Source organism: Lasioglossum baleicum, chromosome 20, assembly GCF_051020765.1.
Source record: "Lasioglossum baleicum chromosome 20, iyLasBale1, whole genome shotgun sequence".
Classification (NCBI taxonomy): domain Eukaryota; kingdom Metazoa; phylum Arthropoda; class Insecta; order Hymenoptera; family Halictidae; genus Lasioglossum; species Lasioglossum baleicum.
Genome location: NC_134948.1, coordinates 1,055,879 through 1,077,251, shown reverse-complemented (window position 1 = coordinate 1,077,251; position 21,373 = coordinate 1,055,879). Strand labels below are relative to the sequence as shown.

The 21,373-nt window shown below is 38.2% G+C and overlaps 1 protein-coding gene across 1 annotated transcript; it reads right to left on the bottom strand.

The window, feature by feature from the left end:
- Positions 1-4,775: 4,775 nt before the first annotated feature.
- LOC143218904 (uncharacterized) lies at positions 4,776-8,513 on the bottom strand. Its single transcript, XM_076444472.1, has 3 exons — positions 7,432-8,513; positions 5,764-7,368; positions 4,776-5,475 (listed from the first exon to the last, which is right to left on the bottom strand). The coding sequence occupies exons 1-3, from the start codon at positions 8,511-8,513 to the stop codon at positions 4,776-4,778; spliced, it is 3,387 nt and encodes a 1,128-aa protein (XP_076300587.1).
- Between the last annotated feature and the right edge of the window lie 12,860 nt (positions 8,514-21,373).

The following is a 21,373-nucleotide window of genomic DNA, read 5'->3' as shown; positions in this document are numbered from 1 at the left end:
CGACACGTTGGAACACGAATATCCAAAGATTGCCTTACAAAATGCATGATTTGATTGATTCGATGAGGGAGGGGAGGTAGTATTTATATGAGAGCTCGAACACCGTAGGTATCAGTCACTCCCCTCCCCCGAACGTGTTCTTTTTAAAAGAGATAGTAGGCAAAATAGCTTATGAATCATCATTCACTCGGTTCGCATACGGGCAAGGGGTTTTTAAACAGAGCTATAAACGCGCTACCGTTTGAATTGCATATACCTGGATATCAATTCTGCGGTCCTGGTACGAAACTGACTGCGCGATTAGCTCGTGGGGATCGAGGAATCAATCCGTTGGATACAGCCTGTCGAGAGCACGATATAGCGTATTCGCGATACAAAGATCTTGAAAATCGTCACAAGGCCGATCACGTTTTGGCTGATCGAGCACTGCATCGGATAACGTCCGGAGACGCAACTTTGGGAGAGAAGGTGTCCGCGACTGCAGTGTTGGCAGCCATGAAAGCTAAAACGAAATTGGGCATGGGTTTGATAAAGAAAAAAGGTGAAAAGAAAAAAAAAACAACTAAACGAATTCTCCCGATCGCCAAACGTGGTGGTTTTCTACCGTTGCTGTTACCCGCTTTGTCGGCTATAGGCGCATTGACGGGTGGTGCCGCGGGGGTAGTCAAAGCTATAAACGCTGCAAAAGCTGCTAAGAAACAATTACAAGAAGCGGAGCGACACAATCGAGCCATGGAGGGTCGTGGGATACATCTCGCACCGTATAAGCATGGAAAAGGTTTGAAGGAAAAAAAAAAAAAACAACGAAGAAGGACAACACGACGACAGATATCGAATTGATGGTCATGTGTAAAGGATTACCGTATTTTCGTGGAGTTTTTATGCGTGACGATTTACCGCTGCGTGCGTGGGTAAACGAGCGAGGTATAGTCAATCTAGATAATAGTCGTGGACCGGGAACGCACTGGGTCGCCTATATAAAACACGGCTCGCGTGTCAAATACTTTGATAGTTTTGGAAATCTTCAACCGCCGATTGAGTTGATTCACTATTTCGGCGCGAACGTGGCGATCTTATATAACCACGAACGTTTTCAAAACTACGACGAAAGCGTGTGTGGTCAATTGTGTGCGAAATTTCTCCGAGAATAAAAGACCCTGGAAAGAGTCTCTCTACACGATGTATGCGAAAAAGTCATTTACGTTTACATTGTCGGGAAGAAGCAGCATACTATCATCAAAGTACTTTCCCCCCATAGATCTGAGCAATGGCGAATATGAGCTGGGATTGCTCGATTTGCAAACTTATTATACGATACCGAACATCAGCGCCAACATTGGAAACAATAGATTCTACTTCGGTGAAAAAGATGAGGAGATCATCATCCCCGACGGTTCATACGAATTGGATGCAATCAACGCGTACTTGAGGCGTGAAATATGCGCGCGATATCCTCCAAAAAATGTCGATGAGACTGCCGCCTCAGAATATCCGCTGGTCTTACGGGCGAACAACAACACCATGAAAAGTGAAATTAAAAGCAACTATCAAATAAACTTTGCAAAGCCTGGCAACGTGGGATCCATCCTAGGATTTTCCATAGATCATGTTTTACCACCAAACGTGTGGCATACATCGAACACACCAGTGAATATCATCAGCGTGAATATCGTACGAGTGGAATGTAACATAACCACCGGATCGTACGACAATGGTAAACTCGTTCACACGATACATGAGTTCGCGCCTCAGGTACCACCAGGATATAAATTGTCGGAAACGCCTGCGCGAGTCATTTACCTTCCAATCGTTGCACGAGTAATTGACGATTTAACCATTCGCATAGTTGATCAATCCGGACGTTTGATTGATTTTCGAGGTGAAGAAATCACGGTGCGACTACACGCGCGACGAAGCAATGCTAATTCATAATACGGTATTCCATACATTGAACAACAGCATCGGTAACAACAGCAAGAAACTAACCGCAGAAAAAAGGTTGACGATTCGTAAGAAATTAACTGTGAAAAACGCAAAGTATCTACAATCTTTGGGCTTTATTGTTAAAAAGTGAAAGATCATGTTTGATGACATTTTGAACATCTCCGAAGCGCCAATCTTCGACAATCGCATAACGAAGATTGAGCTGCACACATACAATCCGTATGCTAACACAACGTTTGAAAACAGTGATGAGATAAGGATACCCATTCAACAACAAGACCTATACACGCTCCCATGTAAAAGCTTCCTATACGTTGAGGGAAAACTTAGTTTACCAGGAAAACTCGAATTACCGGTTGAAGGAGAATCCCACATCGATACGGTAACTCTCGAGAACAATACTGTTGCGTTTATGTTTGAGGAAATACGCTATGAATTGAATGGAGTGGAAATTGATCGGTCCAGAAATCCTGGCGCGACGACAACTTTGAAGAATTATGTGAGTCTGTCTAGAACGAGAAGCAGCGCATTGTCCAACGCTGGTTGGCTGTATGGTGATGATGGACAGAAGCAGACTGCAACGGCCACGGCTGCAATATATTTCAACTTTTGCGTACCTATGAGTGTTTTATTAGGCTTCTGCGAAGACTACAAACGCATCGTGATAAATGCTCGGCACGAATTAATTTTGATTCGCTCGCGTACCGACGCGAATGCGTTGTACAGTCCTTCCAACAACGCGAAACCTATTCTGAATCTATACAAAATTCAATGGCGAATGCCTCACGTCACATTGGATGAAGTACATAAGCTGTCCATGCTACAGATTTTAGACAGCGACAGACCAATCGACATGACCTTTCGATCGTGGGATCTGTACGAATATCCTCTACTACACACAACTACGAAGCATACATGGGCGATAAAAACGGCTCTACAAATGGAAAAACCTCGATACGTGATATTCGCTTTGCAAACCAATCGAAAGAACAACTTAATGAAAACGGCTACACGATTCGATCATTGTGCATTGACAAATATTCGACTTTACTTGAACTCTGAAACCTATCCATACGATGATCTAAATATCGATTTCGAGAAAGGTAAATACGCGTTGCTCTATGACATGTATGCAAAATTCCAAGAATCATACTATGGAAACGGTGAAGCGCTACTCGATGTCACGGATTTCTTGCAATACGGTCCACTCGTCGTTCTCGATTGTTCTCGACAAAACGAAGTGTTAAAAAATGCTACGGTTGACGTGCGAATTGAATTTGAATGTCGAACCGACGTCCCCCCATCGACAACAGCCTACTGCTTAATAATACATGACCGTATCATGGAATACAATCCACTAACGAACATTGTTCAAAAAATTACTTAAAAAACGCTTGTACAAAAAATATATACTTTATCAAATAAAAAATTATGTGAATGATTTTTTATTTAAAAACAATCCTCATCCTTGCAATAGCGCTGTACCACCCCTCGAGAGAGTTTCTACTCCACTTTTTCAGAGTGGTATAGAGTTTCCCCCTTATCTTTTTACCGCATGTAGGATTGTACCCTCGAACGTGCTTCATGATTCTTATTCATATCATTGCAAGAGGTGCGTTTCATAATCTGTAACAGCATTATTTCGCTGCTGATGCTGAGTTGTCAAGCTGGGGAAACATCTGAACACAATCCTACATCACCGAGAGAATTTCTACTTCACTTTTTTTTCAGAGTGGTATAGAGTTTCCCCTTATCTTTTTGCCGCATGTGGAATTGTGCCCCAGATGTTTTACGGTTCTTATCCATATCATTGTAAGAGGAGCGTTTTATAATCTGTAACAGCATCCTTTCGCGGTTGATGTTGACTTGTAAAGTCTGAGGAATTTTGTCTTTCCTCTATGAGACTTTTCTAATCTAGCAAGCTGTAGTAGTGGCGTTCTTTAACGGTTTGGAGTTACCAGGTCAAAACATCTGGTCACATCAGTTCTCTCGATTAGCACTGATTGAATTTCGCGAGTTCAGATTTCATTATCTACTGCAACGAAACGTCTTTTCTAATCTCACGAGATTTCATTGCATCTTTTCCGGAGGGGGTACTTGTATAAAACAATGGGTGTTGGCAATGTCCAAGCACATTTCAAGATGTTATACCTAGTTATTGAGGCTGAAGTTTCCCTCAGTGGGTATTTGGAGTTGATGGTAAGTATAAAGAAATAAATAATATTTTATTAAAGATATTTTAATTAATAAATATTATTACAGATTTTCAACACGGAGGAGGAGCGAACAGCGTTCATCAGGGGATGGCAGTATGCCGTGAGGCATAGTGCTGATGAATGGGACGCGTTTGCCACAATTGATATTCCATTAGATATGGTGCGTAAGTTACCAATTTTTATATTTATTAATAATTAACACTTAAAAATAATTTTTATATTTATTAATAAAAAAAATGATTAATATTAAAAAACTTTTTTTCTTTTCAGGACATCAATGAGCAATAATTTGTATCATAAAAAAAGGAATCCCTCAACCCAGTCAATATTTTGAAGTAATGTTTTAAAAATTTCAAAAATGTAAAAAATTTTTTATAATAAAAATCATTTTTTTTAATTATGATTTATTTAAAAACAATCCCTCATACTTCTCAATCTACTACTCAATCCTACTTAATGTAATAAAATTTTTTTTATAATAAAAAGCATTTTGAATTAAGATGTATTTTTTTATTTACAAAACAATCCTCCTACTTCCCAATCTGAAGCGCATAGAATATAATGTTTTCATAGGATGCGTCTCCATACTTTTTTTCTTTTTATAGATAAAATTTCTCAATCGATACTGTAATGCCCCCAAGGAAGAGTATTGATCAAATTATTACAAATATATCGCTTATCGTCGTACGGGCTCAATGCTAATTTTATTTCCGACATCGAATACACCTGATGTCGTACAGACGCTATACAATTACTGCTAACACTCTTTTCGGTATGATTATTAAGACATTCGACATAGTCTTCGAAACTTATATCTCGAGCGGTAACGTTTGTCCTAATGCCTTTGATCTTTTTGGTTTCGCAATCATCATGCACGCGAATCGCATACATTTTCGAACGAAGTCCTACGAACTCTGTCATGATTTTACCGCCATTCTCATCCTTCATCAATCCGAGCTGTTTCTTGTTTGCAATCGGAACACCGTAAACGTTGTTCACTGTATAATTACTGGTGTCATATCGATGGATATCACGTTTCAGCAGCGTCTCGTACGCGTCATCGCAAGTGATTTCATATATCAGACTATCCGTGTCCGTGTATAAAATCTTACAATTTTGCTGGAATTTTGGATACATGTACTCGTAATGAAAAGTGTATAAATGAAATTTTGATATATCCAATATGGACATGCCTACGTAGATGGGTTTGTAAAATTTAACGAGCAGCTTTTTCATCTGAATTGCGACGAAGTCTTTAGAAAACACTGTATAACTGTGAAAATTTGGTCTAGCTATCAATCGTTCAACTCCGTGTCTACCATTCCATCGAGAAAGTAATTTCACGATCGCATGATTTCGAACGTTCTCCATCGTTTTTCCAAACACAGCATTGTTCATTAATTTGAACAAATTCTTTGAAAAATCGTTGGTTGCGTTAGTGCGTAATTTTGTATTCAAGTCGATATATTCATGCAACCATCGTGACTGTTGAAACTCTAGAATTCGATGAATTTTCTTCAATTTCAGATTATGTTTTAAACTTTGCTGGAGGTATCGATAATGTATAACGTATCGCTCCTTATTGCGAAGTGTTGCCAGCAACTTTCTTTGACTCGAGCTGGTTGCTGCATCGTGACTTGGACAAAATGGAAGATCTGCGTGAGCATCGTGAATTTCGCGTGGATACTCTAAATCAACCTCCAAAATGTATCCTACAGGGCTATCGATTGGAATGGATTCAACGTTGAAATTATCAATATCCTCCACCCATCGAAAGTCTCTGTGCGGTAGAGGTTGCGACATGGCCCAACCATACAAATTATTCACGTCAAAATACATTAAGTAGGTGGATGGTTTACTCGAATCGTGCGTAGACAAATATTTGTTGTTTGCATATGCATATCTGTGAGAACATTGGCTCAATCCACCACGTATTCCTCGCTCCACGAACAAAAGCATATCGACGTCGGTGAACAACTCCAATTCAATCTTCGTCATTTTCAACATCACATCCCACGCGAAACCGGGGAGCGTGAAATAATGTGCTGGATCAAGCTTATAATTCTCGAGACAGTCATCGCGAAAATTTTCGAAAACATCTGCCAACAACAATACATCCAATTTTAGATATAAATCACTGTACTCTCCTAGCGTTTGTATGGTGAAACGCGACCAAACAGTATTTGCATGAAGGTAATCGACGTCGGATATCTCGCTACCATTTAACCGATTGTAAAATGCTTCGCGCGGCGGTAAACATGTATCATTTAATTTATCGTACGATGCCAGATAGTCGTATGGAAACACGCCTTTTCTGGTCAACAGGTTGAAATCATCGTTAGAAAGATGTGTAAATTCACCTCGTACGATGCATAATTTATTTTTGTCTAAATACGATGACAGCTTGTCCAGACTTGAGTTCAAGAACTTGAATGAGTCGATGAAGCGAAATTTCAAGAACTTTACATACTTTCGTTCTTCACCCGGCTGTCTCTCGATGGAAACGTTTTTCGTGAATGAGATATACTTCTCTTTCGTCAATGGTAATACGTCTATCCGTCCCTCAAACGAATTTGCTAATTCTTTTATAATGAAATGTGCATCGTAGCCTGATAAATTATGGAAAACTACTGGTATCACGTACGAAGATTGATAGCTTAAATTGCATTCGTTATGAGCTGGACCACGATACGCGCCCGTGAAATGACAATGATCACGCACTCGTATATCGTTTTCCTCAAACGTTTTCTCGCAGACATGACAATGTGTGGCTGTACGAAAATTTAATTTTTCTGCTTCAGTTAGTGGATTCATTGGCACCGTTTTATCAAATAGCGGCTGTAATTTCTGACTCAGCTCGTACAACCTGTTTGCAAACCATGCAGCGCATCCCGCTTTATCACGATAAACCTGATACTCGCACAGCGATTCATCGTAGCGACAATGTATATAGTATCCTATACTAAACGCGTGGTGTTGTTGATATTGTACGCGTGCTGCACGGTCTTCTCCCTCCTGTTCCTCAGGCAGCAGCAGACACTCCAAGTCAGCATAGATAATGAATGGTGTCTGTTCTTTGTTTACAAAATTTTTAAAGTGTAACCACTTATCTTCGCTCGTTGGAAGCGTCAGAGCACAATCATTCATTCGTTCACAGTCGATTGTATGAATGTTTAATCTCTCCAGCGTAGGGAAATATTGCAGGCACCTGTGGGAAGAAAACTTTTCTTGCTTCAAAGAATTTAAAAAAACAAAAAAACGTGCAACTTACCGATCACAAATATGTTTATGATTTTTCTTCTTGCTAAGCTGTGATGAAACCAATCTTGACAAATTTCGTATACATGCGAAATGGCCGTGCGTCTTTGCAGCATTCTGGATAAACAGCAAATTGACATGTCTTCTCCGTTTCTTCTCAGTCAAATGAAGTGTTACACATTTCTTGCGCACCCATTCGAACACGTTTATGGAAACATCGTTTTTTCGTTCAAATTTTCGAATGTCTTTGAACAGCATAGGCGATTGAAAACCTTCGGTTTGAAGCACTGTTTTGTAGTGTGGATATGATGATAAACGCGATGGATTTGTCTTGGCCGGATAGAGACCCACCACGACCGCCCAAAAAAAGCATGCCTCATCCTTGTTATTCACATTCACGACCGCTTTTTTCAGCTGAATCGTTCGAGGCAAGTAGGTTTCAGTGGTGCAGCCGGCTTGCAATGGCTGGTATTTGCTAAAGTTCACAATCAAATGCAGTATCTTCGACAGTGCCCACCCGCTGTCTCGCTCTTGAAACTCTTCCAACGATGTCAAAATCGTTGGTACAACGTCTCTCTGATACCACTGTCGTAGATTGCTTGTCCGAAACAATGCAACGTTTCGCGTGCCGAAACTTTTCACGGAAACCTCGTTGGTGTGTTGCATGAATTCTGCCTCCAACGTCACGCTAGCTTTCAGCGATGAATGTACGTTTAAAAATTCTGTAACGCGCCCTGTAACCATTCGTTTCGCATGTTGTAAAAATTGTTTGGGATCGATATGTTCGATGTTGATAACGATGCCGGTTGATATGCGATTCTTAAACGCCGACTCGACATTTTCCCAACGGAGCGTCGAGGCTCTCGCACCGCAGCGATCATATAAACCTCTACCGGTGTGCGGCGAGGAAATACGTTTGTGCAATGAAACGTTTAAAGTTTTCATACGACACATAGTTGATGTTAAACTAGATTTCATGCTTCCCGACAATTCATCCTTTGCACTGGATAGGTAATTGATGCAGCATTGCAGAGACTCGATGTATGAGCGATGCCATTCGTGATACTCGTCCATAGTTTTCAGCAGCATTGACATGCTTGTCAAACACCTCAACATTTTTTTCCACGTTTCAATCATCTTGCTACCGCACAGTTGTCGACAAAAATATTCCTTTCAACTTTAATTTGCTAATTTCCAGTTCTCAAAATATAATTGCACTTTACAATGTAACGGTGGCACCGTTTTTAACTATGAATATTAAATAACTTTTTTTTTGTCACGGCAAAAGTTTGCAACGATGGAACGTTTGCAAAGACTACAATTCAAATTCCATCGTGTCCTATTTATTCATTGCTACCCTTAGAGATAAGGGTGATGTCTAGATGACGTAAGAAAGAAGGGGGCGGTGCCTAACAGCTCTGTCCTTGGCCTAGATGACGTCAGAAAGAAGGGGGCGGTGCCTAACAGCTTTGTCCTTGGCCTAGATGACGTAATGCTTGTGCAATACCATTAAGTGATGACTCAGCAGCTCTGTCCTTGGCCTAGATGACGTAAGAAAGAAGGGGGTATGACTCAGCAGCTCTGCCTTTGACCTAGATGACGTAAGAAAGAAGGGGGCGGTGTCTAACAGCTCTGTCCTTGGCCTAGATGACGTAACGCTTGTGCAATACCAAAGGAGTATCATCTTTCATAGGGATTGTCCCCCCTCCCCGCGAAAAAATATGATGCAATAAAATATGATGTAATATATGCTTGCGCAATACCGCTCTGCGGTACCACCCCTTAAGTGATGACTCAGCAGCTCTGTCCTTGGCCTAGATGACGTCAGAAAGAAGGGGGCGGTGCCTAACAGCTCTGTCCTTGGCCTAGATGACGTAATGCTTGTGCAATACCATTAAGTGATGACTCAGCAGCTCTGTCCTTGGCCTAGATGACGTAAGAAAGAAGGGGGCGGTGCCTAACAGCTTTGTCCTTGGCCTAGATGACGTCAGAAAGAAGGGGGCGGTGCCTAACAGCTTTGTCCTTGGCCTAGATGACGTAATGCTTGTGCAATGCGGTACCGCTCTCCCGTGAATTGGAAAGTTCCTCAGAACCGCCTGAATTGGGAAGTGATCCAGAACCCGCCTATATATCCTACTCTCATTCTTACTTTATTCCGCTCGCCAAATGCATTAAAATAGCTTTCTACCGTTCCTATTTTCGTTGCTTGTATATACCTATTGTCCCCTAAATAAATATTGACTGGTTCTTTTAGCAAAATACATTTCTCAAAATAATTTTCATCGTTAATTATATGGTCGGTACACCCGCTATCTAGTAACCACTCTATTTTATAGTTTTCTAACCTATTTATCTCGCTGTTATGTGTCACGTGCACTGTTGCCACCCATGCGCTTGCGCCGAAACCGCTCTGCTCATGCGTGTTGTCGGCTCCTTGTCGACCACGGAAGTTACCACGTCCTCTGTCGTATCTGCTCCTTCCGGCTCTGCCTCGGCTGCGACCACGTGTTGATCCTCGCCATGTTCCTCCGTTGAAACCGTTGTGTCCTGCTTGGCAGCCATCTTGACAATCTCGTGCAATGTGCCCGAGTTTTCCACACTTGAAGCAACCTCCCTTTTGATCCTTTTTTACAGCAAATACGTTCGATCTTGCTTCACCAACGTCGTTATTATTCTTCATTTCAGCAATTTGTATTTTATTTTTAACATACGCTGCTGTTTGGTCCTCTTCCTTCAGCGTATCTATAAGATCGCCAATATAACTGTATTGGTTCGGAAGCGTGTTAAGCAGATAGTTCAATTTCTCCTTCTCACTTACCCGCGCTCCCGCACTTTTCAATTCATTTACTGATTTTTCAAACTCACTAAAAAATGTTGCTGTATCACCAAACTTTTCTAGTCTCATCTTCTCCAATTTATTTCTACACACTATTTGTAATGCCGTAGATTCTTTTAAGTATATCTCGTCGAATTTCCTTATAATACCATAAGCTGTACTTTCTTCACACACAAATTCCAATTGTTTGTTCGATATGGCACTATATATATAGTTTACTGCTCTCAAGTCTTGTTCGATCCAGTCTTCTTTATCTGCTGCCACCCTTTTTCTGGCTATTACTTCATTACACTTTTTAAACTTTAGGAACATTGTAATCCTTCTCTTCCACATGTTGTAGTCTTCTCCATCGAACACCGGTATCGTGATTTCCTTTTTGTCCATCTTGGATTCCCTTTGTTCTCGAACGTTCCTTCGTGTTCGAAACTTCTTTGCACGATATTTAAACAATCAAACAAATCCAACTCAGCCAGAGAAACCACGCTCTGCTACCATGAAAGGATTGTGGATATCTGGAGACCTTGTTTGATTTATGTTAACAGTTTATTATAACAAATGACGATATACAACAATGATACTGGATCAACTCTTAACCGTGTTTGCACTTTTGTTCTGTACCGACGAACTCTCCTTTGTAACTACGCATTGTCTCCTGCGCAACATCACACCATACATATATGTGTGTTCACAAACGCATCCTCTCTCGCATGCTACACGCCATGCGTACCACACACAATATAAATGTATCATTGATGCCAACAATGCCAACAATATTGTCTATAATTGTAATAGTAGCATACCTATGTATGTACGTATGTGTGTATGTATGCAGGTGTGTAAGAGAGCGCGGCAGTCGAGCCAGAGATTAACGGCTATACACGTGGTCATAAGCCCTCTGTACTAACTTTATATTATATTATATCTATCTTATAATAAAAGTATTAATAAACATTACATGGTGTCAGAAGTGAACGACGTTAACAAAACTAAGAAAAAGTATAATAAGAAGGTCTCGTTAATCGAGGAAAAGAAAGTAAAGAAGAAACATAACCTAAAATATTCAAAGACCACGTGGTAACAATGGATAACTTTAAGCCTCCAGTGGGACTGGATTTGAAAGAAAATGCAGCAAACAACTTAAAGAATTTCAAACAGAGGTTTGAAATATTTATAACAGCAATAAGCGAGAAAGAAATAAAGGAACCTCGCAGAGTGGCAATGCTGTTGAATTGCATTGGAAATGATGCACTGGATGTATTTAACACGTTTGGACTGCAAGCAGATACTCTCACAACTAAATCCATATTTGAAAAGTTTGAAGAATATGTGAAGCCTAGAGTGAACATAGTAATAGAGAGGCATAAATTTCACACAAGGCGTCAACAGGTGAATGAACCATTTGACAGTTTTCTTACTGATCTGAGAAAACTGGGGAAGAGTTGTGAATTTGGAGACCAAGAAGAATCACTCATACGAGACAGAATAGTTATAGCGGTGAGTGATGAGGGTCTACAACAACGTCTCTTAAGAGATCCAAATTTAACATTACTAAAGGCTATAGAAAACTGTAGAGCAGCGGAGATGAGTAAAATACAACAAAAGTCATTAAAGCTTGAATCTACAACAGCAGATGTAGTTAACGTAGATGCTGTTAAAAGGCAGAATACAGTAAATAGTAAATACAAACCTAAAGAAAGTCACCAAAAGAAGCCGTTCAATCAGGAAAGGGTCTATGATTGTAAGAAATGTGGTCGACAACATGCACGAGCCAACTGTCCAGCATATGGCAAGATATGCAAGAAGTGTGGAAAGCAGAATCATTTTGCTGTAGGATGCATGGTCCAGACAAAACCGAGGAACATCAGTGAAGTAACAACGTCAGAGGAAACACAATTCTTTGTGGATTCTATAAACTGTGAGACAGAGACCGGTGTTTGGACTCAACGACTGAAGATAGGTAACACTGTCATAAATTTTAAGTTGGATACAGGAGCGGATTGTAATATTATTCCATGGCGAATATTCAAAGATATACAGTTTAAGGAACAGCCAACCTGGAATCCTGTGATAACGACAGTTGTAAGTTATACCAATGATAAATGTAGGTCATTAGGTACAGTATTAATAGATTGTAAAATAGAGGGTAAGGTATATAAGATTAAGTTTATAGTAATAGACGTCGAAGGCATGTCAATATTAGGCTTGAACACATGTGTAAAGTTACACTTACTCAGTAAAACAGATAATAACAATGTAAGGAAGGTTTGCGATAGAATTCAGCTGATGGAAAATCACAAGACGCGAGAGGAATTTTTGGCGATAAATAAAAAGGCATTCCAAGGAATAGGGAATTATCCAAAAAAGTATGAGATTAATTTAAAAGAAAATGTAAAGCCAGTAGTAAATGCGTGTAGAAGAATACCGTTCAGTATAAAAGATAGGTTAAAAAGTACATTAGATAATCTAGAGAGAAATAGGATTATAGAAAAAGTGAACTATGCAACTGATTGGGTTAATAATGTAGTCATCGTAGAGAAACCAGATGAATCGCTAAGAATTTGTTTAGATCCTATGCAATTAAATAAAAGCATAAAGCAAGAAAAATTTCCAATACCTACAGCTGAGGAACTAAGCAGTAAGTTGACTGGTAAGGAAATTTATACAGTACTAGACATGAAGGATGGGTTCCATCAAATGGTGTTAACAGAAAAGAGTGCAGATATATGTACGTTCATAACACCATTCGGCAAGTATAAATATAAAAGATTACCATTTGGTCTCTCAATAGCACCTGAAGTTTTTCAAAGGGCAAATACTGAAATATTTGGAGATATAGAAAATGTGGGAATCTATATTGATGATTTAATAATAGCAGCAAAAGATGGAAAAGAACATGACAAAATCATGCATCAGGTGCTAGAAAGAGCCAATATGTATAATGTAAAATTTAATGAAAAGAAACTACAATATAGGATGAAAGAGGTTAAGTATTTAGGGTTAGTGTTTAACAAAGAAGGTGTAAGACCTGATAATAGATATGTAGAAGCAATAACTAAGTTGAAAGAACCTAATAATAAGAAGGAATTGTTAAGATTTTTGGGAATGGTTAATTTCTTAGCAAAATTTATTCCCAATGTGTCAGAGATAACAAGTAGACTAAGGGAACTTACAAAGAAAAATATTGACTGGCAATGGGGACAAGAGCATGTTATAGACTTCAACAACATTAAAAGTAAAATTGTAGAAGCACCAACGCTGAAATTGTTTAATAATAAAGTGCCTATAGAAGTACAAGCAGATGCTTCGCAACATGGGTTGGGTGCGTGCCTAATTCAGGAAGGGCAGCCAGTATGTTTTGCATCTAGATGTCTCACTGAGACGGAGCAAAGATACCCACAAATAGAAAAGGAGTGTCTAGCAATCTGTTTTGCAGTGGAAAGGTTTCATCAATTCATATATGGGAACCAAGTTAAAATTCATACAGATCATAAACCTTTGGTATCTACAGGGTGTCCCAAGACCCCTTCGACTCCGGGAAATGGGAGGTTCCTTAGGTCATTTGAAGCAACATTTTCCTTTGCACCAATGTCAGCCGGGGCTTTGTTTAGGAGTTATTAACGAAAAACACGGACCAATCAGAGCGCGACCTAGACGCGCGATGGCACGTTCAGTCCAGCGCGCCGGGAGACGAGCGCGGTGTAACGCCGCGATGCCGCAACGAACAAGAGTTTCTCGAGATTATGTGAATCTTCTCCGATTTGGATGAGCTTTGGATATGATGTCAAGACCATCATTCTGAACAACATTTCCCTTTACAGTTTTTGTCGGCCGGCTTTAGTTTACGCGATAAATGTAAAAACTTGTAATTGTAAATCGATCGATTGTACTATCTTCTACCCGATTTGGATGAGCTTTGGATATGTTGTCAAGACCATGATTCTGAACAATATTTCCCTTTACAGTTTTTGTCGGCCGGCTTTAGTTTACGCGATAAGTAACTTGTAATTGTAAATCGATCGATGCACTATCTGAACTATCTCCTCTCCGATTTCGATGAGCTTTGGATATGTTGTCAAGACCATGATTCTGAACAACATTTCCTTTAGACTTTTTGTCGGTCGGAAGAACTTTACTTGTCAATTCATATGGGTGGATCTCTTTACCCGACTTACGGCAACTTTACCCGAACGAGGGAAAAAGCAGAAACTGATTGTATTAAAACCTCACTTATTCAGCCGTAAATCCATTTGCTGCTTCGAAATGTGTGTCACTGGGTCACTCGGTGACGAACTGCACAGATGTCTTCAGGTATACGACAGTACCGAAAGCTAAGGGACGTACGGCCAGGTCGACGAACTGCACAGCCGGTGGTAAAAGGCCTACGGGATGCGCGGTCAAGTCGACGATCCAGAATTTCAGTTTCACTTTCGAATCGATAAATAATTCGTATGTTTATTTCACACAGATGCCTTGAAATTTTTCCACACTCACAATCACTGTTCACATTTGTCAACACATAGTTATGCACTAATAATAATTGCTTAAACTAATTAAACGATTATTTAATCTAATCACTAGACTGCGGATCTTTATGTAAAATGAAAGTTGGCTGCCGCTATTACAAGGGACAGGAGCCAGACAGATATTTGATTCTTACTGTGATCATTTTAAGAAGTTGAAAATAATACATTGGTGTTCTGAAATTACTTTAATCTCTCTAGTGTCTTAAAATGCACCTACTCATGTTTGCTACAAATGCATGAAATCCGCAGTCTAGTGATTGCATTACCTGATTGTTGTGATTTGTGCAGCAGGACAAGGGATATGGCAATTATTATTAGTGCATAACTATGTGTTGACAAATGTGAACAGTGATTCTGAGTGTGGAAAAATTTCAAGGCATCTGTGTGAAATAAACATACGAATTATTTATCGATTCGAAAGTGAAACTGAAATTCTGGATCGTCGACTTGACCGCGCATCCCGTAGGCCTTTTACCACCGGCTGTGCAGTTCGTCGACCTGGCCGTACGTCCCTTAGCTTTCGGTACTGTCGTATACCTGAAGACATCTGTGCAGTTCGTCACCGAGTGACCCAGTGACACACATTTCGAAGCAGCAAATGGATTTACGGCTGAATAAGTGAGGTTTTAATACAATCAGTTTCTGCTTTTTCCCTCGTTCGGGTAAAGTTGCCGTAAGTCGGGTAAAGAGATCCACCCATATGAATTGACAAGTAAAGTTCTTCCGACCGACAAAAAGTCTAAAGGAAATGTTGTTCAGAATCATGGTCTTGACAACATATCCAAAGCTCATCGAAATCGGAGAGGAGATAGTTCAGATAGTGCATCGATCGATTTACAATTACAAGTTACTTATCGCGTAAACTAAAGCCGGCCGACAAAAACTGTAAAGGGAAATATTGTTCAGAATCATGGTCTTGACAACATATCCAAAGCTCATCCAAATCGGGTAGAAGATAGTACAATCGATCGATTTACAATTACAAGTTTTTACATTTATCGCGTAAACTAAAGCCGGCCGACAAAAACTGTAAAGGGAAATGTTGTTCAGAATGATGGTCTTGACATCATATCCAAAGCTCATCCAAATCGGAGAAGATTCACATAATCTCGAGAAACTCTTGTTCGTTGCGGCATCGCGGCGTTACACCGCGCTCGTCTCCCGGCGCGCTGGACTGAACGTGCCATCGCGCGTCTAGGTCGCGCTCTGATTGGTCCGTGTTTTTCGTTAATAACTCCTAAACAAAGCCCCGGCTGACATTGGTGCAAAGGAAAATGTTGCTTCAAATGACCTAAGGAACCTCCCATTTCCCGGAGTCGAAGGGGTCTTGGGACACCCTGTATAATAAACAGAAACATACACAAAATAACTCCAAGGTTGCAAAGATTAATTCTCAGGTTGACAACATATAAAATTGACTTAGAGTACTTGCCTGGAGAAAAAATGTTAATAGCGGATTTATTGTCGAGGTCATATCTAACGGAGACTGAACCAAGCATAGACAGTACCGAAGAGGTGGTACATTCACTAAACACTTACGTTGCAATGAGTAAGTCAAGAATTGAAGAATTTCAAATGGCTACAATCAATGAGGCCGAGTTAAAAGAAATAATAAACTATTCGTTAAATGGGTGGCCACAGTGCAAACCCAGCTGTAAAATAGTAAGTGATAAGTTTTGGACATTAAGAAATGAGATTACATATTACAAAGGGTTACTATTTCTAAACGATGATAAAATAATAGTTCCTAAGGCACTAAGATTGGAGATGTTAAAGATAGCACATAAACCTCATTTAGGCATTGAAAAAACAAAAAATAGGTTAAGACAAATATTCTATTGGCCCAAGTTAACCCAAGATGTAGGAAATTACATAGCCAAGTGTAGAATATGCGAGAAGTATAGCAGAAATAATATAAAAGAGCCATTAATACCTCATATAGTTCCTACGTTGCCATTTGAGAAAATAGCTATAGATTATTTCAATTATGCAGGAAAAGACTATATTGCACTAATCGATTACTATTCTAAGTGGTTAGAGATAATTAAAACTAAGAGTAAAACGGGGAAAGAGACCATTGAACGACTTAAACGTGTGTTTAGCATGTATGGGATTCCTAGCGAGATAAGATGTGACAATATGCCGTTTAATAGCTGGGATTTTCGACAGTTTGCTAAGGAATGGGGCTTTGAAATTATAACATCTAGTCCATTATATCCAAAATCAAATGGTCTTGCGGAAAAAGCAGTAGGTATAGCTAAAGCATTATTAAAAAAGAGTGAGGAAGAAGGTGATGATATAAACAATGCCTTATTAGAATACAGAAATATGCCAATAGCGGGATTAAGCGTGTCACCAGCGGAGCTTTTGATGTCAAGAAAGTTACGTACTAAGTTGCCAATGGTAAAAAAGTTACTAAAACCAAAGATTCATACTGTAATACATGCGTTAAGAGATAAACAGCGAGTACAAAAAAATGTATTATGATCGTGGAGCAAAAGAGAGGAAAAAGTTTAAAATAGGTGATACGGTAATAGTAAGAAATAAGACTGAATGGGAACCAGCGGTGATAACAGAAGTATGCAAAAATCCGAGATCGTACATTTTAAGAAATAAAAGGGGCAATACAATTAGGCGCAATTCGTATTATATTAAAAAGTCTGCAAATAGCGCAATTGATGTCACTGACATTAATATTGAGGACGAGATAACTCTGTGCGAAGGAAAAGACAGCAGTAGTACAAGCGATAATAATAATATAATTACTAGAAGCGGTAGAATTGTAAGAAGACCAGCGTACTTTGGTATTACCTAAGATTAAAGCTAAGGAAGGGAGGTGTAATAGTAGCATACCTATGTATGTACGTATGTGTGTATGTATGCAGGTGTGTAAGAGAGCGCGGCAGTCGAGCCAGAGATTAACGGCTATACACGTGGTCATAAGCCCTCTGTACTAACTTTATATTATATTATATCTATCTTATAATAAAAGTATTAATAAACATTACAATAATATACATACATTTATATTATATATTTGTATATAATAGAAATTTTTGAATAACATACAATTGTCAGCCGTAGGCGACACAAAGTACTAATAAAAAATAACATACAATTGTCAGCCGTAGGCGACACAAAGTACTAAAAAATAACATACAATTGTCAGCCGTAGGCGACACAAAGTACTAATAAATAACATACAATTGTCAGCCGTAGGCGACACAAAGTACTAAATAAAAAATATTGTCTTGTCAGCCAAGGGCGACACTCATTTTTGAATAAAATACAATTGTCAGCCGTAGGCGACACAAAGTACTGAATAAAAAAATATTGTCTTGTCAGCCAAGGGCGACACTCATTTTTGAATAAAATACAATTGTCAGCCATAGGCGACACAAAGTACTAAATAAAAAAATATTGTCTTGTCAGCCAAGGCGACACCAATTTTTGAAAAAAATACAATTGTCAGCCAGGGGCGACACCTTTTGAATAATAAATAGTATACAATTTTCCGACAATACGAAAATGAAGGTAAAACGTCAATCACGAAAAGCCATCAATAAAAAACGAAAATATGATTATCTCTCCCTTAATAATAATGTTGTGAATGAGAGCGAAAAAGAAGAAAAACGTAATAAACAAATAAGACAGGCCAAGAAAAAATTACGGTCTAAAAGTACATATAAAAATGATGAAAATTTGAAAAATCGAATGCGAAACAGACAAATATATCGTGATAATATTGATTGGAGGAAAAAACACATTGAATCTACTCGCAAACAACTACAACGGAAACGACTGAAAGACGATTTTCGTAAAAAAGAAAATGAAAAAGAGCTAAATCGAAAGAAACGTAAAAGAGAACATGACGATTATCGTAACAAAGAGAATGAAAGAAATTTACATCGAATTAAACGTAAACGAGAAAATCCAGATTTCAAACATTTGGAAAATAGAATAACACTACGTAGGATGAAGATATTGAGACAAAGAATAAATTATATTGCAAAAGAAATTGCCAAAAATTCTGCAAGAAATAAGATACTACGGCATAATGATGCATATAAGTCCCGAGAACTTGCTGAAAATATTGCACGAAATAAAATACTACGGCATAATGATGCATATAAGTCCCGAGAACTTGCTGAAAATATTGCACGAAATAAAATACTACGGCATAATGATGCATATAAGTCCCGAGAACTTGCTGAAAATATTGCACGAAATAAAATACTACGGCATAATGATGCATATAAGTCCCGAGAACTTGCTGAAAATATTGCACGAAATAAAATACTACGGCATAATGATGCATATAAGTCCCGAGAACTTGCTGAAAATATTGCACGAAATAAGATGTTGCGGACGAATCTTGTGTATAAGAAAAATGAATTACAACAAAATATTAACCACATGAGAATAATGAGGAAACATAAAAAATACAAATGTAAAGAAAGACTTAATAATGTTCTAAGAATACGAAAATTAAGACAAAGCTTGAGATATAAATATCAAGAATCATTAAAAAAAACAATATGTCAACAAGAAAAGAGAGACATTGATGTATTAAAGTTTCGAGATAATTTATATAACTGTTTATTGAATCAAAAAGATGATAATACCACTGCGAAATTGAAATGGCAATTTATCAAATGTCGTATGGAAACGCCTTCGTTCATATGTTGCTGTTGTGAAGGTCTTTTTTTTAAATCTGCCGTTGTAAAATTAAATGTATTGAGAATCGATAAAGCAAATGATGAAAAAATATTATCTCAAATAAATAATTTTCCGTCAGGTTTTATTTGTGGAACTTGTAAAAATTATGCTTATAGAGGCAAGGTATATAAGTTGTCAACAAGCAATGGTCTCAAGTTTCCCACAGTTCCAAAATCAGTGAAAGAATTGACTGATCTTGAAGAAAGAATGGTATCACCGATTTTGAATTTTATGCAAATTCGCGCACTGAAACCATATGCTTTAAATCCACAATTAGGCCTCAAAGGTAGTGTTGTTAATATTCAAATCGATGTGAATAATATGTTAGAAGTATTGCCTCGAAAATTTACGGAAATGGAAACAATTCAACTGAAATTAAAACGTCATATAGATCATAAAAGTGATTATATGTTCGAATCAGTCAGACCAGGAGTAATTTGTAAAGCATTACAACATTTAGTGAAAACACCATTGTATGTGAAATATGCTATTAAAGTAGATGAAAAGTATTTTCAAAATTATGCAAGTTATGGTAGCGAAGAAATTAATTTCATAGTTGACAATAATGATGAAGTAGATGAGAAAGAAATGATTGACAATATGGAATTGGAAAATAAAAATGCAATCAGTTTAGATCAAATAAATAATGATGAAGTATTACTTGTTGATAATAATGCTGCAGTAGCAGAAGGGCATTCTTCCGTTGTGAATATTATTGCACCAGGACAGGGAAAATATCCATTACCATGGCATAAAATGGATGATTTGGATGAATTGTGTTTCCCAAGAATATTTGCTGGATATTCTTTCAATTTGCCGAAATCAGTATCCTATTCGGATCGTATAAGATCCGAAGTTAGACGGTATGATCGAAGATCATGCATTCCTTCTAGGATTTTATTTATGGCTAAAAAATGTTTAGAGATATCATGTTTATCTAGTATAAATGTCTGTTTGAGGCGAATAAAAATGAATACGAATAAGAATTTACGTGCTCAAGATGTTTTGAATCCGGATTTTATGAATAATTTGATTGAATTTGATGACGGATTCAAGTTACTTAAAAATATTCGTTCATCGCCAGCATATTGGGAACAAAAAAAGAAAGAGTTACTAGCAATGATCCGTCAATTGGGTAAACCCACTTTCTTTATGACAGTGTCGGCTGCAGAAAGTTACTGGCCTGAGTTATTGCAGACATTGATGAAATATCGCGATGATGGAAAAATGTTATCTGTACAAGACGCATTCAATTTGGATTACAATACCAAAACTGATCTAATTAGAAATGATCCCGTTACATGCGCTCGATATTTCGATCATAAAGCACATAAGCTTATGTGGTTATTAAGACAAAAACAAAGTATTTTCGGAGAATATGAGGTTGTGGATAGTTATGAACGAGTGGAAATTCAGCAACGTGGAAGTCCACATGAACATATTTTTCTGTGGTTGAAAGGAGCACCTATGTACAATAGTGTTAAAGATAGACACGATCATGTTGATAACAAAGAATTGATTGATTTAATTGACCGATTTATCACATGTAGATATGACGAAAATAATCCATATATTAAATTTCAAATGCACAAACATAATCATAGTTGTTACAAAGGACAAAAAAATAAGCGGTGTCGATTTCATATCCCTTATCCAGTAATGAGAAGAACGATGATTCTGGAACCATTAAATAAAAATGAAATAGCACCTAAATCCTATAAACTTATTGATGAATTATTAAATGAAATTTATAAGAAAAAAATAGTTATGAGCTATGATGAAATTCTAGAGAAACTGAATATGACTGATGAAGAATACCTATTAGCTATTCGAAGTAGTTTAAAACAAAAACGGGTATTCTTAAAACGATCCAGCCT

Bases quoted from the DNA above. Each gene is read 5' to 3' on its own strand.
- LOC143218904 (XM_076444472.1), bottom strand. From the start codon at position 8,513: ATGTCAATGCTGCTGAAAACTATGGACGAGTATCACGAATGGCATCGC. The intron at 7,369-7,431 runs GTAAGTTGCACG...TTCTTCCCACAG, and splicing joins CATAAACATATTTGTGATCG to GTGCCTGCAATATTTCCCTA. The intron at 5,476-5,763 runs GTTGCTGGCAAC...ATGGAATGGTAG, and splicing joins ACCAGCTCGAGTCAAAGAAA to ACACGGAGTTGAACGATTGA.